The following is a 16269-nucleotide window of genomic DNA, read 5'->3' as shown; positions in this document are numbered from 1 at the left end:
TGTTCAGGGAGTACCTTACAGCCTGATGAACGTTCAAAATGTCTGTGCCAACTCTGCCTTTCTCATTTCTCCTTCCCCTAATAGCTGTCCAGTACTTCTGTTTCCAAAAGTAATTTCAGTCAAGGAAGAATAATCTAAATTCTGATCTTTCCCACAATGAGAAGTGCAGTTTTTACAGACTTTGAACCTTTACAGTTGAGACTTACCTCCTGTTTTGTTTCTGTCCTTCCTATAAATCAAGGCAACATTTTATCTTAAACTGTTTTCTCAGAAAGTGAATGGATTACTTCTTCTGAGGAGCTATACAAACAACAGTCATTTCACCATCAGTCTTGAGCCTCCACTTTCTAAGCTTATCATGGACTTGCTGCAAGTACTCATCGTAGTCATCTCAGCCATCTATCCACCTGTACAACAACACAGACTGCCATTTTTCCTTATCAAGAATGGCTTTTCAATTGGAAATAACAGTCTCTAGAAGGAATGGAGTACTGCTGACATCCTCTGAACACATTTCCACAAAGGAATTCTTCATACATCTTCATACATTTTTACGTCAAGAGTTTACCTACCATATTTCAGAATTTCAGATAAACCACATTGTTTATTTACCTGTAATTTTAGTTTGGTTTCCTAAGGAAATGAGGCATCAGTGATTATATTGTCTGAGTGTGTCTGTTCTGTTCTCCCCTTTTCTCAAATAACTGTACTTCACATACCGGTATGTTCCAGAGTGAAACTGGCTATGGCAAAGAATGCCCTTCAGTTAGTGCCTTTTGTTGTTCTAAGATAATTTATTGTGAGAGCTATAAGAAGTATGTTATTTACAGTACAAAGCAAACAAACATTAGGAAAAAAATTGGGATGTTTAGTTTTGTCTCTGGACTTTCCTGGTATCTTTGTACATCTGCCTTCCAGATAGTAAAGACTTATAAAAGGGACTGCTCCTCTTTTAACAATAGAGCATCAAACATGTGGTTGCCACAAAACCAGCTATTACAGTGCAACTAATAATTATAGTAATCTTGTGAAGATTAAAGTTTTAATGTAAAGCATCTTGGAAACCAATTTCATAGATACGAAAATACCTGCAGAGAATATTTCTTTATGTGGGAACACTCTATCCTTGATTAATGCAGTGGGGTTTAAACTGCTCTCAGAATGAATTAAATAAAAGTTTTGGGGGAATAAAATAGATAGAAATCTGTAGGTGTTGACTAGTCCTAGTGGAAAAGGATATCTGTTCTATATTTATTAAAAACAAACAAACAACCACTTACCATAAGCGCATCTGTTTGGACACAGGGTAGCCTTAAGGCAAACTAGTGTCAGGTAAGTGGAGTTGTTCTGAGTAAAAACCGAGACACATGTGTTTAAGTAATCAGCTTGTATCTCAGGCTCAAGGGACTCAAGAAATTGAAGCTTCTGTTCCCAGAAAGATCACATATGCCATGGAAATAAAAAAAAAAATATTAAAAAAAAACCCTGCAAAACAAACAAAGCCTTTATAAAGTCCTTCAGTTAGTTTAGGATAGTGAGGAACTGAACGTGGAGGAAGACAAAAGGAAATGGCATAATTTCTTTAGAGAGGAGAAGGAAAATATTGAAAGTTTCTTTTTATGTAAGTATAAATACTGCCATTGATAAAACTGGAAGAGTGTTAAAGCCCAGCTGAAAAGCAGGTTCAGAAGTAGACCTGTTGGAAAACTGGAAGAGTCTAGAAGTTTTCATATTGATTGACTTAGAGTATAGGAGCTAAAAAGTGTGTGCTCACAGGGAGCCAGGACAATGGCTGTTTCCAAAGAATATTTAACAATTTCTATTTAAGAAAGAGTCTGGGGTTCTATTACTCAAAGAGTCTGTGGACCTATCAAGGGAAATAAAGACTTGATCTAGACAGAGCTTTCTGGACATTGCTGTGCTGCCAAGTATAAGTAGAGGGAGGAGCAGCTTCTCTTGTGGACCAAGCAGTTAACAGTGCTGCACGGAGAGGGAAAAGTCTTGAGTTTCATAGTTAATAGGAAGTTTGTGTTCATGACATGACTAACTGAGCTGAAAGGTCAGAAGTTGGCAAGACTGTAGTGTGGATCCTAAATGATGCAGCGAAAAAAGGAGAGGTTAGAAGGATTTTCACTTCTGTTTCATTTAAGCTAATTACTGCGGTGACCATCTGGTAATGAGAGCGTAACTTTTAAAAGAACTGGTATACATACGTATATGTATGTGCACCTGCATATGCCACAGGTATATCTAAGGAGCTTGTCATCGTGATGATAACATTGTACAAAGGAAGGTGAAGATTAATAAATTGGCGTATCTTCTCTTGAAATACTATCTTTTAACATACTCAGCTCTGGGGCATTTTACCATGGGTTGCAGTTAGTGCTATTTATTGAATTGTTTGAAACTCATCTAAGCAAAATACTATCAATTTTATTGTAGCAAGCAGCTACACCTTTGAAAGAACTACCCAGCAGAACTAAAACTGAGGATCCATTCACAGTCTGTGTAACTCTGTGGAGCTGTATTTAGATTATAACATTGAACCAGTCTGAGTTAAGGTTGTATTTCTAGTTGAAGACTGATTTGTTTTCCTGGATTTACTCTTTTCAGTGATGCTAGGATTACGGTGACATTTATTGGATTTAAAGCCTAGATAAATATTGAGTGTAACCAGAAATTTTAACAGTGTTTGAAATAAATCGTTAAATTTACTGATTGTCCTTGCTTTTACAAATATCAGTGAAAATGTAGATAGATTTAGTTGAAGAAGCCAGGTCTATTATAATCATCATTTAAACATGAGTTGTTATATTGCTAATGAACTGCATGTAACAGAAACATATGGCTATCACTTCTCTAGCAGAATTTTTAGTTTAATCCCATGGCTATATAGTCTGCAGTACTGTGAAGTTAATACAAAGGAAGGTCCGTTGTCTGCATAGCTGTAAAATAAAAGTCAGGTGGTGTTGGATTTCAGTATTGATGCCTAGCAGTTCCTTTTATTGTGATGACAAAAAAAAAAAAAAACCGCTCTCCATGGGTAGCTCCTAAATTTTTTGTTGAAATACACAGCCTGTTTCTGTTACTACATTCACAGTTTTACTTGGTAAGTTTTCATATTCCCTAATACTTTACAAGACCTTACATTAGAACTGTTTCAGGGTTTCCCTATGTGATGTTGTTTCATTGTATGTTATTTCAGTTATGACTCTACAAAGAGTCAGACTCTCCTGTTAGATCTTAAAAAGAACATATTGCCACTAGTTTGTGGGTTTGTTTAATGTATTTAGTCTTAATTAGACTTAAGGTCTTAAAGCTTTTAGACAGCTTTATCTCATGGCTAAAACTTGAACTATGTTTATGGTTAAAGCAGTGTTTCTCAACCTTTTTATTTGAAGCTAGATGTGATAGCTAGCTTAAAATATTTTCATCAACACTTCTCATTCCATAGTACTTTTTTTCACTTTCCAAAGAAGTAAACATTGATGTATTGGGTGGTTGTGGGGGCTGGGGCAGAATGTGCATGTATATGGCTTTCTTCTGTGACTGCCGTGAAGGTGCAGCATACAAAGTGAAAACAGTGGGCCAAAATTCCATCTATTCTTAATATTCAGAAAATAGCAAGATAGGATAGGCTTCTAACATTATGTTTGGACCCTAGAAATAAAAGATGAGACGCGTTTTTATTTCTAGATAAACAGCATAAAGTAAAAAAGAGGAAATTTTGCACATGAGATATCAAGACTGTAGAAGCAATTTTACATAGGCTTGAAAAAGACACATCTGATGGTGGAAGGATTAATTAGAATAATTGACCTGAATTTGGCAATTTTAGACAATTCCCAGAATGCATGTGTCTTGAATCTTCCCTCTCCCTTGATCCTTAAAATGCTATTGACTACAATTTTGTCACTGATAAACACAACTGTTTTTTAAGTAGCTTCTTAGTAGAAAAGGCTTGATAGTTTCAGACTTGCAACTTGCTAACGTACATAGGAATTTAAATATTGCTATTCAACATCACCAGTTTTAATTTCTTTTTTTACAATGACTTCTTAAGTATTGGCTTCTCATTTATTTTCTGGCAGTTATTTTGGTTTTCTTATGCTATTTTATTTTTAAAGTGATTTCCAAATCTGCACTTTTATTAAGCTCTTTTTTAAATTCTTAATATTTTGTTCCCAAAGAAGTGTCATAGCGGGTCCCAGTATAGGTGTAGATATGCTACACAAACGAAGGACTACCTTCTTTTGGAAATGATGCCTGTAAGGGAGCTGAGGTTTGTGAAGAAGTGGGGAGTAGAATAGTAACTGTCATCTGTCAGTCCATTCTAAAAAGTCAGGAAAGTAAAACTATTAAATGCTCTCTCCTATAGGACAGGGTAAGAAACTTCCAGTTCAAACTGTGTTGTCACAATCCAAGTCTTACTTCATCCTCCTTGGCAAAGAACATAATGCTCAGTTTTATGGACGGAAAGCTGAATATCTGACCAAGAAGAGAGGGTGTTCTGCTCTGTTGATTTGTGCATGCTGGGATGCTGTGCTGAAGCTGTTGAGCATGTGCAATTAATTTCAGGCCTTGTGAGAGCATTAAAAGGTGGATTAGATTTACAGAAAATTATCCCTTAAACCTTTGAACAGATGATATGAGAGAGAAGGTGTCAGGAAGGACTTTGCAAATTCAAGGGCACTATCAATATTAGTAGCCTTTGAATTTGCATCTTTTTCATTGAAACACAGCTCCAGATACTGTAAAAGTGTTTAACAGTACTTATCGAAATTCTTTATTCCAAGTTCATGATGGATGCACTAATGGAACAGATAGGGGAAAAGATCTGGTGATCTTTTCTGAGTCAGTAATCAGGGAAATCTCAGTGATGGAACCAGTCTTTCACCTGGAAATGAGTGATGTATTATTCTAGCAACTACCACTTTAATTCATTGGGACCACATCTGAGCTGGACACCCTGTGTTTCAGGCACTGTCTTGGGCAAGGTAAACAACAGATGAGTCAACCTTAACCTGAGCAGTATGCTGAAGTACAAGAGTTACTGTCTCACACTATAAGTTCCAGAGACCTTCTTGACAGACAACGCACAGAATGTGACTTTTTTGTTATATATAGAACAGAGAATACCCCTGTGATTTTTTCCTGACATTATGCACCTGATTTACATACCAGTACAGCTGTGAACTCTGAAAGACCAATGTCATAATCATTTTTGACTATCACAGCTTTTATCCCTCACTCCAGCATCCTGCTTAACACCTGTAGCAGGATCCACCTTCCTACAAATGCGAGAAAAAAAAAAAAAAGCTGTGTTTCTCTTCTTACTGGAAGAACTTTCTTTTTTACAGTAATGGGTTCTTACTCTTTGTGACATCTGTACACATATACACTTGTGTGCGTGATTACAGTGAGCACGTTGTTTGTTGGAATGATGAACGTTTGTAAATAGAGCTCAAGGGGACAGTATGCTTCAACTTGCGTATTCTTTGTACAAAGCACAAAATGCCCCACAGAGGCACACTCTTGTAAGATACTGTAGACTTAAATGTAATAATGGGACAAAGGGACAATAGAATTCTCTCAAAAAGAAATATAAGTATACACTTGAAATGGTAATGCATAATAAACAGTTTGTGAATCAAAAGTGCTGTGGACTTTAATAAGAAACATTCCTGTTATTCTCAGGAAACAGCAATTGACTAAACAACTTATAGTAGTTAATACTTTTAATATTTGCACCTTCTTTTAAAAGAAAATATTCCATATTTTTAAATCAGGTCAGCAATACTAAGCTGCAATGGTGAAAGAGCACTGAGCAAGTGCAACTTTGCTTGTTTTTACCTTACACTTTGATTATTCACTTTTTCATCTGTGAAATCTTGTTGGTACTTCCTGGTTCACTGAAGATCTGTCTCAGAATATGGCTTTACTCTGGCATTCTTGTTGTGACCCATGTAATCTATAGTATTTCTGATTCTGCAGAGATACTCACTGAACCAAGAAAATATAAGAATATGTGGAGAGTGGAGGAAAAAGCTTTTATTAAAAAGTTGGATTGATTTAAAAAATAAAAGCTTATGCTGACTTCCAACCACAACATGGTTACAGAAGTGCTTATCATAGATGTCTCTCTTTTGCTGTATTTTAACTTTTACTCTTTTTTTTCTTGTGAGATTTATTAATTGTATCAATGAGCCATTTCATTATCTTAAAAAAAAATACTCTCATTAGTGTCATGCTGTCCTTCTAAGACTTAGGTCTGTACCTGAGATCCTTACTTGCACAAATACGTTACAGTCTTCCCAAATATAATTGTTACCTCTGAATCTTATTTCAATTGTGAGCCCTGTATACTAATCTAGTATGTGTGTTTTGTCAATTTACATATATAAAATATATAATACCCATGTATAGAAAAGCTGTATTTGGTGATTACAAAGTTGGCTTGGCAGGAAAATGATTTTATTTCGGACTGTATTAATCTGTTTGTACTCTAGTTAAGTACTTGGGCATTTATTAGCAGATCTTGTTTTCCACTGGACATGAGATGACTGCTCTTTGGCCTCTGCAATGACATTACTATTTTTAAAGAGATGGGAAACCAGTAAAATGGGGGAGAAGAATGCAAATATTGCTTTCTGAATAAATTATAGTCCAGTCATCTGAAGAGATGGCTGGAGAGATTCAAGTGTCAGTGAAATCCTTGTGAAGGATTTGAATTCCAAGTTGCACGTGTCCCCAAAACATTATCTGCAAGCTTAAAAACATAGGGCTTACATTAAAAAAAAAAAAAAAAAAAGATGATAACTACATGCTGAGGAAGCAGCTCAATAGCTTTGGGAGATTTATAGAGAAAGAAACTACATGGAAGCGACCTGTCATAAGTTGTCTAAATGGAAAGTATTTTGTGTTTTCTTTTTATTTCTATTTGCTTGTTTCTGAGAGCATTGAAAGTGTATTTTTACATTTGGAAATACTGTAAACACACTTTACAATGTTTCAAGTAATTTGGACTATATATATTAAAAAAAAGTTGTCTTGTCTCATGGTCTTTTAACATGAGGGTCCTTTAAAGGGCGGGTATTGATCTCCTTTTTAGTTCCTAGTACAGTTCTTCTCAGTAGTCAAAGTGTAAAAAGTAAATTGCAGTGCAGAGATAAGTGTGAAAGAAATGTCTTTTGATGATTGTTGTTAGCAAGGAAATATCTTGGTGCATGGCAAGGTAATACAGAGTGCCTGAACCCTGACAGTCCTGGAATTAATTATATCACTACATAAATCTTGAATCTCCATTATTGATAATTTCAAATGAAAATTCTAAATAGAGACCATCTAAAACACTGGTGAAAATGAGTCCTCCATGCACTGAACACGCACAAATGTAAATACATACAATTGAATGTAGTATTTGCCCAGAATCAGCATGTCTGTCACTAATATGCAAAGCCCAGATGAACTAAGTAAAGCTGCTGCCTCCTTCACTCTCTCTGCCTTGCTTTCCCCAAAGGATTCCTGACTTAGGATGCCGGTCCAAATACGAATGTTAATACTACTTGTCCTTTGCCTGCTATTTACCCATAACTTTCTAACACAACTTTTTAAGGCGCTCAAAGCATGTTTACCATATATACAACCTTTTTGTAAAACAGTTGATCATTGTTTACAACCAAACTTTAAGCAGTCATTTATCTAGGATATGTGCCTGTAAGGAGACATTGAAATTTTCAGTCTTAAGATTTCAGCTAGATTCTCACACTGTTGCTCAGGTTGTGCTGTCCTTTATTCTGCCAGCAGCACCACTGATGCCAGCGAAGTACCTTATTGCAGTATTTGTAGGTAGTAGAAATAAGATCCGGAGTTTTGAGAACTGTTTTTGTAGTGCTCTTGATTTAAAGACAAAGTTGCCATGTCTTGACAAATAACATTGGCTTGGTCTGAGTGGATGCACCTGCTGCTGATTCTTTAAGAACAGGCAGGGTGACCTCTAAAAACTAAGCTTGAAAGTCTCCGAACATTTTGTGCATTCCATTATCAGCTGGTGATGGCGGAGACAGGTGATTGCTTTGCTTGGGGTTTTAGGAATGATATGGTGGTGTTGGAATCTCTTTCCTGCCCACAAAACTTCGAGTAATAGGGTCATCTTTAAGGTTAACGCACTTTTTCAATGGTAAAACTGTAGTGTTTTATTAAAACTTAGCCGGTCTGCTTAGAGATAAGGTTAGAAGTAAACAAAACAAAAATAAAGCAGCACTCTGTAGTGTTGGATAAATTGGAGTCCTGGGAAACAAAAGCACTTTTTCTTGAATGTATGGAAAAATCAGGTCTAAGACTTCCTCCCAGCAATCCAGATTCCTGATATTGTTTCTCCCTACTTTGTGCTATTTTTTTTCTAATTTGTTGCGGAGACATTCCCAACTACGTAAATTTTGGTTTTTTGATCTTATTTTAATCTGAATGTGATACCTGATATTAGAGCAGGTAGAACTAATGTGCTTGTACTTAAGGTTCATTGAACAAATTGAAATTTGAGATCATGAGCATCTTGCATATCAGTCTCCTTTAAAAATATAAAATATCCCCTACTGTAGTGTCATTAAAACATAGCTAATAAATACAGTTGTTCAGTGAGGACTTACAAAGATTCAGTCAATATGATGGAATGATCCACTCTTGCAAATGTACTTTGTATCTCTTGTTTCTACATAGTCATTTTATATACATCTTAGCTCACTTGGAATCAATTCAGAAATGTTAATTTTAGACTGCACCCAATATTAATTTTAGACTGTGCCAGACCTAGATTATTTATTTCGAATTTGAGTCCCAAACTTACCAAACCATGTTTTTGACCTTTGAAGAAATCTGCCTTATTTTCTGAGATTGTGTTTTTCAGACCTAAGCAAACAGTATTGTTGTGGTGAAAGCGTCACTACAACTTTTTCTGCTGTCAAAATAAATTAACTTTTATCCACTTAAATGACATTAATCTTGAAAGTTGTGAATTGAACATGTATTTTCACGGACAAGAATGTTACTCTTTCTTTTTAACCGTTTGTTTTTTCTTACGCTTTTCCTAACACCATTCTTTACCTAACTCTGACAGTCACTCATATTGTGAAAGTAGTGGTAAATTAACACAATTATAATAAAAGAAAATGGCATGGGCAAAACAGATCTCAAGTTTTTGTCTTAGAGAAGCACAATCTATTTATATGTGAAACCCTGAAAAAAAACCAAAACCCTGGAATGTTACTCGCACTTGAAGAAAATACTGTTTGTTTTCATGTTCAATTATTGATGCCCAGTGGTATATTTGGAGGTCTTGCTGATACTTTTTTTAATGTTTAGTAGATATTTATTTAAATTTGTTTTAATGAAGAAAAGTTAGTATCTTGCCCTACAGGTAAGCTCTTCAGATTCTTCAAAGTTGTTCCCAGGCTACAATTTTCATGTAACTTTTAAAATAGGAATTACGCTGGGCTCAAATGCGCTCTTTGCCCAGACTGAGTGAGGCAAGTGTTTTGCTGAGTTACCTTGAGAGAGGAGCTGTGTTAGGCATGCTGTGATGCTGTGGGCAGTGCACACAAGGTAGCTGCCTTTGTTTTCATTAAAGATACTATTTAAAGAATCAGCACTCCTTGATCAGACCTGGTGGGTTTCCTGGAAGACAAGAGAAAGAATTTCCTGGAATAATTACATATTCTCCCTAGAGCGAAGCAGATTTCTCAGTCTCATTTGCCACTTCGCATTCCTTAGCCTGCTTTCCCCTAGTTTTGTTATTTTTTTAAAAAATGTTAGATGTAGAAAAAGGCTGAGAGGACACATAACTGCTTGTATTGAAGCTGGCTAGTGAAACTTACACAGTAAGGGCATGAGTTGCTTGTGCTTTATTTGACAGTTGTTTTTTGCATTATTGCATGTTGTCATTTGGAGAGAAAAGGCCCAACTTTGCTAACCGTTGTGATGCAAGTAGCCCATTAGTACTAATGAAGTAAATACACAAAAATACACAGTGTTGTGTATTCTTTTCTGCTGCAGTTCACATTTCAGCTTTAAAAAAAAATTCTGTTGTTCACCTCTCTGATCAGTTGTTAATAAGTATGGTTCCATTACAGGTATGTAGCATGCAAAATTACATGGGTTAAGGTTGACCCTAAGATAAGTTACCTTTCTGAATGCATGTTATGCTCATGCATTTCTCCTCTGGAGAAAATTTTTTCTTCAGAAAGGATCCTGAAATACAAATTTCACACTCAACTTCTGTGAAGCTGACTGACTTGGTAGAGCTGAGAGGTGCCACAGTCAAGTAAGTGTCTGTTAAAAGATTTCCACTTGTCATAAGCTGGCTGCAGATGCCAAGATCAATGCTGACTCAGTCCTTTGTGTTCTCATCCATATTCTGCCTTTCTATTCCACCTTCCCCCCAATCTCCATCACATTACACAGGTTGTAAATTGGGTTTATCCTTCGCTTATATTAAGTGATCCCTTCCCCTCCCCATTTGCTGGAGGTTTCCATCCCCTCAATTATAGTCATACCACAAAGACAACAATTATTGAGCAGTTGTGAGAGCCAAGAGGTCAGAAATTTCCAGGAAGAGGTAGGAATGATCAGCTGGGGCTGGGAACCTCCTGAAGCAGATTTGGTCTGACCATACAGTTTGGAGGTTTCTGCAACATAAGTCGTCTGCGTGGCATCTCCTTACCCAAAGGAACATCCAGTAGGTTGAACAGTTTGTGTGCTCTTCCTTACCTCACTTTTATCCCCAAACCAATTGCTGTTTGTACTTATGGTACAAACTTAACAGCCCTACCAGAAGCCCTGCTCCTTTCTCTCATTTCCTACCATCCCCCAGGCCAGAAGCTGCTTGTCCTCCCCAAAGCATGCCAATACTCTTCCCACACATCCTTTCCCATCCTTTCTACGAAATTCTAAATTTCTTTTTCTCTCATTCTTCCTTTACAGTTGATGTCACTAAATCAGATTCCTAATCCCAGGTCCTCGAATTATGCGTCAGCCCGTTGCAGGGTCTTTTTCCCCAGTCTTATGCCCCCTACCTCTCAAGTCTTCCGTGGAAAGGCGGGTCCTGCCACTGCCTGCAATTGCTTACCACTTTATGCATTGCTGTTTGCCGCAGGGAATCACACTTGCATGCCAAATAGAGAAATACCTCCTCCTGAAAGAATACTCTAATTACAGATTGCAAGGCAATTCTTTGTTGATAACTAAGAAGAGGTAATAACTGATTTTCCAGACCCTGCATCTTTAAGGAAAAGGAACTGTAATGTACAACTTGGTTGGACTCCAGGCACAAGAGGAAATGGGTTATAGCAGTTGTGACTGTGTGGAGCAGATGTTTTGGTTGGACTGGCTATCAACCATCTGACTCATAAAAAATTGTCAGTTCCAGTAAATTCCCAGTTTTCAATTACAGTAGGTAGGATACGAGAAAACAATGCCATTTGGATGGTGTATTTAAAGTGGTTTTGATGATAATTTTCATAAATAACTCATACTAACTTTGTGAAAAGATTAAGTATTTTGCAAAGGGAGCAGCTGTAAACATTGAAGCATGCATTTGAATGTAAGTTTAGAGTGATATGAATGAAAACTAACAAATGGTTGTTTAGATAGTGCTGTTACAATGAAAAGTAGGATTTTAAGTTTTACTTTGGAGTCTTGTGATACCTGAAGTCTTTTCCTAAAGTTTTTTTGGGGAAAAAAACATTTCTAAGTGCCTTCAAACTTCCATTTTCATCTGTTCTGTGCTGCATTTGTATTTTCACATGGCCTCTTGTTCTTGAGTTTCAAAAATACATACTTAATGAACCTTTCATCTGCAAAGGGTAGATTAGAATAAAATACCATGAGGTTTCTCTTCATGCTTTTCTTTATGAAAAGTTTTTATTCTTGCAAGTTGTTGCTAGAAGGTCTCTGCAATAGAAAAAAGCCTATGGGTTGAAAATCTTTAGGATTTTTTTTTTATTTTGTTCCTTTCTCAACACATTACTTTACTATGTATATTTTGCATATACACAGCACTTTGGAGGTTTAGTCAAGGATCAGTCCACACTGTGCAAAGTATTCTGTAAACATAGGAAACCCCTTGCAGTTCTTGAGTAAGAAAACTATTTATTTTCACTGTTAAATGGTGTATCCATTTTTTTTTTCCTGTTTGATTTGAATGGGCATTTTCTGAAATGAGGAAAAGAGAAAATACATGATAGAGAGATGGCAGAAAGACACCATGAAAATCTGTATTTGATCTTTTACATTGCACTGTGCTAGGGGGTTTGTGGTTTTTTTTTTTTTTACTATAAAGCATGAGACTGTTGTGGAAAAACCTAATAGGTGTGCATTGTCACATGCTTAACTAATGATTTCAAACATTTTTACAAACATTCAGTTTATAAACCTCAAAATTCCTGTGGCCCAGAATATGCATGCCGTTCAGTGGAAGTTCATTTTAATAATACCTTCTGTAGAGTCTTGTGTGGAAAAATTTCTGTGAGTATAAAATGGTACTTTAATATGTCAGTTCTAACCTTGGATGCTAATGTTTATTGAAAATTACCCTTCTTAATTTTTATAAAAAATTTGCCAAAGCAATTGGATATCACTCTCTCTTTTGAAGCCAACTGAAAAATAAAAAGAGAGGTGATTTTTGCTTTGCTGCTCTGTTTAAATCTGGCCTGTTCTTTGAGAGAAATACGCATGCAGAAATGTGAAAGGGGAAGACTCTGCCTGGGCAGAGTCTGATAAGAAGCATTAAAACAACCTTTGTCTTTGGATGTTTTGGTGTAATGGAAGGATCTCAGCCCCTGTTCTGGGGAAATGTCATTGCCTGGTAATATAAGGATTCATCATCTCACCTAGTCACTAAGAGGTTTGTAGAGATGACCCAGGAGAGAGACCACTGAAGGAGTTAAGTTGTGACTGGCACAGACAGCATCAAAAAGGTCCATTAGTTGAAAAGCTTTCCACAGTTTATCTGTAAGACATGTGGTTTTGGTTTAGTTTTATAAACGGCGGTTGTAACAGACATACTAGGGTTGAATGCAGTTCCACCAAGCAGATTCTTGCATAAATAAAAGTAACAAAGTCTGAAAGGAATAAACAGTATGGTGTTGGATACGAAGGGACTTGATTGTAAATCTGTGGCCACCTGAGCGGTAAGGTTGAGCAACTTCATGGTGTTACTGCATTACATCTTCTTAAAACCTACAGGAATGCTGATTTTTTGCATCTTTTTTAAGTTACAGTTTTCATTTCCCAGGTATGTGGGCCAAAAATACACATCCATTTGAAAAGTGGTAGTTACAGAAAAATGCCAATTTCTGTACTCAAACTTGCATTGGACAATAGCTGTATGAACGTAATGCAGCGCTGTGCTGGCAGCAATAGTTGCAGTAGTGTTTCTTGTGTGTTATTCTTATAAATGAAAAATATCATGTCTCACTTCATTGCTCTTACTGCACACGTCAGCTTATTGTAGCATAATGTGCAAAGATACCATCATGATTTATGTTGTTGTGTGAGTTTTTTTCCCTGGCATGAATCTTCATATTAAAGAAGCCACTAGTGAGTGTAGAAAATATAATGTAATATTACTGTATGGGTTAATGGATGCTGTAATGGTGTTCACCTAATCTGTTTTGGGTTGGTTTGGTTTTTTTCTTGTTTTGATTTTCTTTGATCAGTAAGCACCTGGATGGTATTCTAGAAACTGGTCTTATGCGTGGTGTCAGTCTGTGTGTGCACATCAACTTAAGCACTAATACTAAATGCAAGATTAAATACATTTGGTTTTGTCTGTGTAGCTTGTAAAATACATGTAGGTTCTATTCTGTAAAAACAAATTATTTGAAAAGAACAACAAACAAAAGAACATGGTCTCAGAAGAACTGTAAACGTACATGAACGATTTTATGATTCTATGAATTAATGTATTATATGTACTTGTCATCTCTTGAAGAATGCCCATTAAAATAAAATCTTTTTAATCATTAGCATTACTGCTTAATCTGTCTTAATAGTTCTTTTCATTTGATTGACAATTAGCAAATTAATGGGAAAAAGCCAGTTAATGCCATACTCATCTTCAGGAATGAAAGCTGTTCCTTACTTACTTTTTTTTCCTTCATGATGGAAATATGTGAAATACTGGGGAAAAGGTTGCAGGGGGATTGCACTCTTGGGTATTTTTCGTTGCTTGTCTTGTTGAAAAAGGGTTTATAATCTGTGCTGGTTCTTCTACTGTAGATGGTAGTACCACTTGGAAACATAACACTGAAGGAAAGGAACATTGTGGGTCACGAGGTCCCGTCTGTTGCTGTTGCAGGCAGCCGTGTCATATATCCCATCCATAAACTCATCCTACCCCAACAGGACAGCAGCTAGCTTTTGTCCTCACCACTCCTATCGAGCATTGTCCTGGAACTTCAGGTTAAAACCATGTTCTGATTTCTAGCCTAGGTGTGCTGGAGACCATTTTATAGGCATTTCTAAGAGTACGGTTTTATTTCAGCTGTCAGAAGTGAGCTGCACACCAAGGCAGAATTTAAGAAAACACTGTCAGCTCTGTCTCATTTTTCATCTAAGACAATTAGGCTTTTTAAAGACCCATTCTTCCCTGCAGCTTATCACTAAGTTTCTTGGCATGTTGTGTTCTGCACGTAACAGCTGGTATGCAGCTAGTCTCTCTGGACATTAACAGTTTCAGTCCTGCCAAAGCTTCAAAAGGCACGAGATTGTCTTCCTGAAACCACTCAGCAGTCACTTTTTCTTTTTCTCCCCAGATAGAGCAGGATCTCCTAACAATGTTTAAGTGGTTTACATGTTCCTTCCTCACAGCTGCTTGCAGGACAGAGCATACCAGGGCACACTGCACCATGTTGATCCTGCTTTGAGCCCATATCGGCTGGGTTATCTATTTCCTCCTGTATTTTTCCAAAACGGATAAAAACAAATGCATCTTGGCAAGTTGCTATGTACATACGCACAAACATGTTGAAGGACTTCTTTGTGAGCAGCAAGTGGCACCGTATTACTTGCTGTCGATGAAGGTGACTGCACTGCTAACTCATTGCTTTCTAACGAGGTCAAGAGCTTAAATGAAGTTGTGTGTAGCAGAAGTACGTTTTTTCGCGCTGTATGTGATTTATGAATTGGGGAGATGTCAGGTCCTAACCAGAAACAATTTGTTCTACCTGATCCCGAAAGTAGCTGATTGTTCTGATACGAAGAAAGCTTAAACTGTGAATGCATTAAGATTGATTGTCATGGTATTTAGCATGGATTTTTTCTTTTTTTTTCTTACAGTAGTTTTTCTAGAATATGCAGTCTTTGTTGAAAGTAATGCATGGGTTTAATTTGCAGAAAATTTGGGGACAATGACTTCTAGATACAAATTTCTGATCGCAGAAACGTTTTTCATGGACAAGAGAAGTAGGAGTTGAGTACAGCAGAAATTTTGGACCATATACTACTTTGAAAAATAACAAATATAAAACCTGTGGTCATAACTCAGTGATATTATAACATTTAAAAAAAATTCTTTGGCATTTGCATCTCATGTTAGTGTTAAACCAAGAATTCTTAAAAATGAAATCTGCATCTTTACTGAAATACGTAGTTCAGCTAATTGAAGAAGAGCTACACTACTGTACGCTTGCTAACACAGTTATTTTATTTTGATACTTTAAAGGAAATTAAGCACAGCAGAATATCTTTTAAGTACTAATATAGTAAGAATAAATTTGCAATCTGTTTTTCAATAGTTACACTGTAGATTCCTCACTTAAGCATCTCCTAAATAATTTGGTATTTGACTTATTAGTTGTAATCTGTAAGCTTATAAATACTCAGTTTGTTATTTGCTATTTTATATTTATTATTTTTTATGTACAGGATGTGAATGAAGATCCTGGAGAAGATGTTGCGCTTCTCTCCGTTAGTTTTGAGGATGCAGAAGCTACTCAGGTTTTTCCTAAGCTGTATCTCTCCCCACGTATTGAACAGTGAGTGAGACTGTTTTATTTTCTGGGGTGTTAATTCTGTTTCATCTCTGAACTTTTCAATTTTTTCCTGATACATGTGAGAAATGTTGGCTAGCTGATAACATGCTATTGCTTTAAATTGCTTAATGTCATAATGATTACTGCAAGTGTGTGTGTGGTGGAGAAATGGCAGATCTTTTGGCTAGTTCTGCATCTATGGATGAAGAAAAGTCATCACTGGCTACATGTGATATTCTTG

General features: G+C 36.4%; 1 protein-coding gene across 2 annotated transcripts in view; it reads left to right on the top strand.

Moving 5' to 3' along the window:
- Window positions 1-16269, top strand: part of BABAM2 (BRISC and BRCA1 A complex member 2) — a 179235-nt gene that overhangs the window by 79742 nt on the left and 83224 nt on the right. For both annotated transcript variants that reach the window (XM_075706893.1, XM_075706892.1), the window contains one exon: window positions 15922-16031. In XM_075706893.1, the coding sequence (XP_075563008.1) occupies window positions 15922-16031 (110 nt within the window). The remainder of the gene's footprint in view (window positions 1-15921; window positions 16032-16269) is intronic.

Source organism: Pelecanus crispus, chromosome 3 (genome assembly GCF_030463565.1).
Source record: "Pelecanus crispus isolate bPelCri1 chromosome 3, bPelCri1.pri, whole genome shotgun sequence".
Taxonomy (NCBI): Eukaryota; Metazoa; Chordata; class Aves; order Pelecaniformes; family Pelecanidae; genus Pelecanus; species Pelecanus crispus.
Note: the sequence above shows the minus strand (reverse complement) of the source record. Positions and strands in the feature narration are given on the sequence as shown.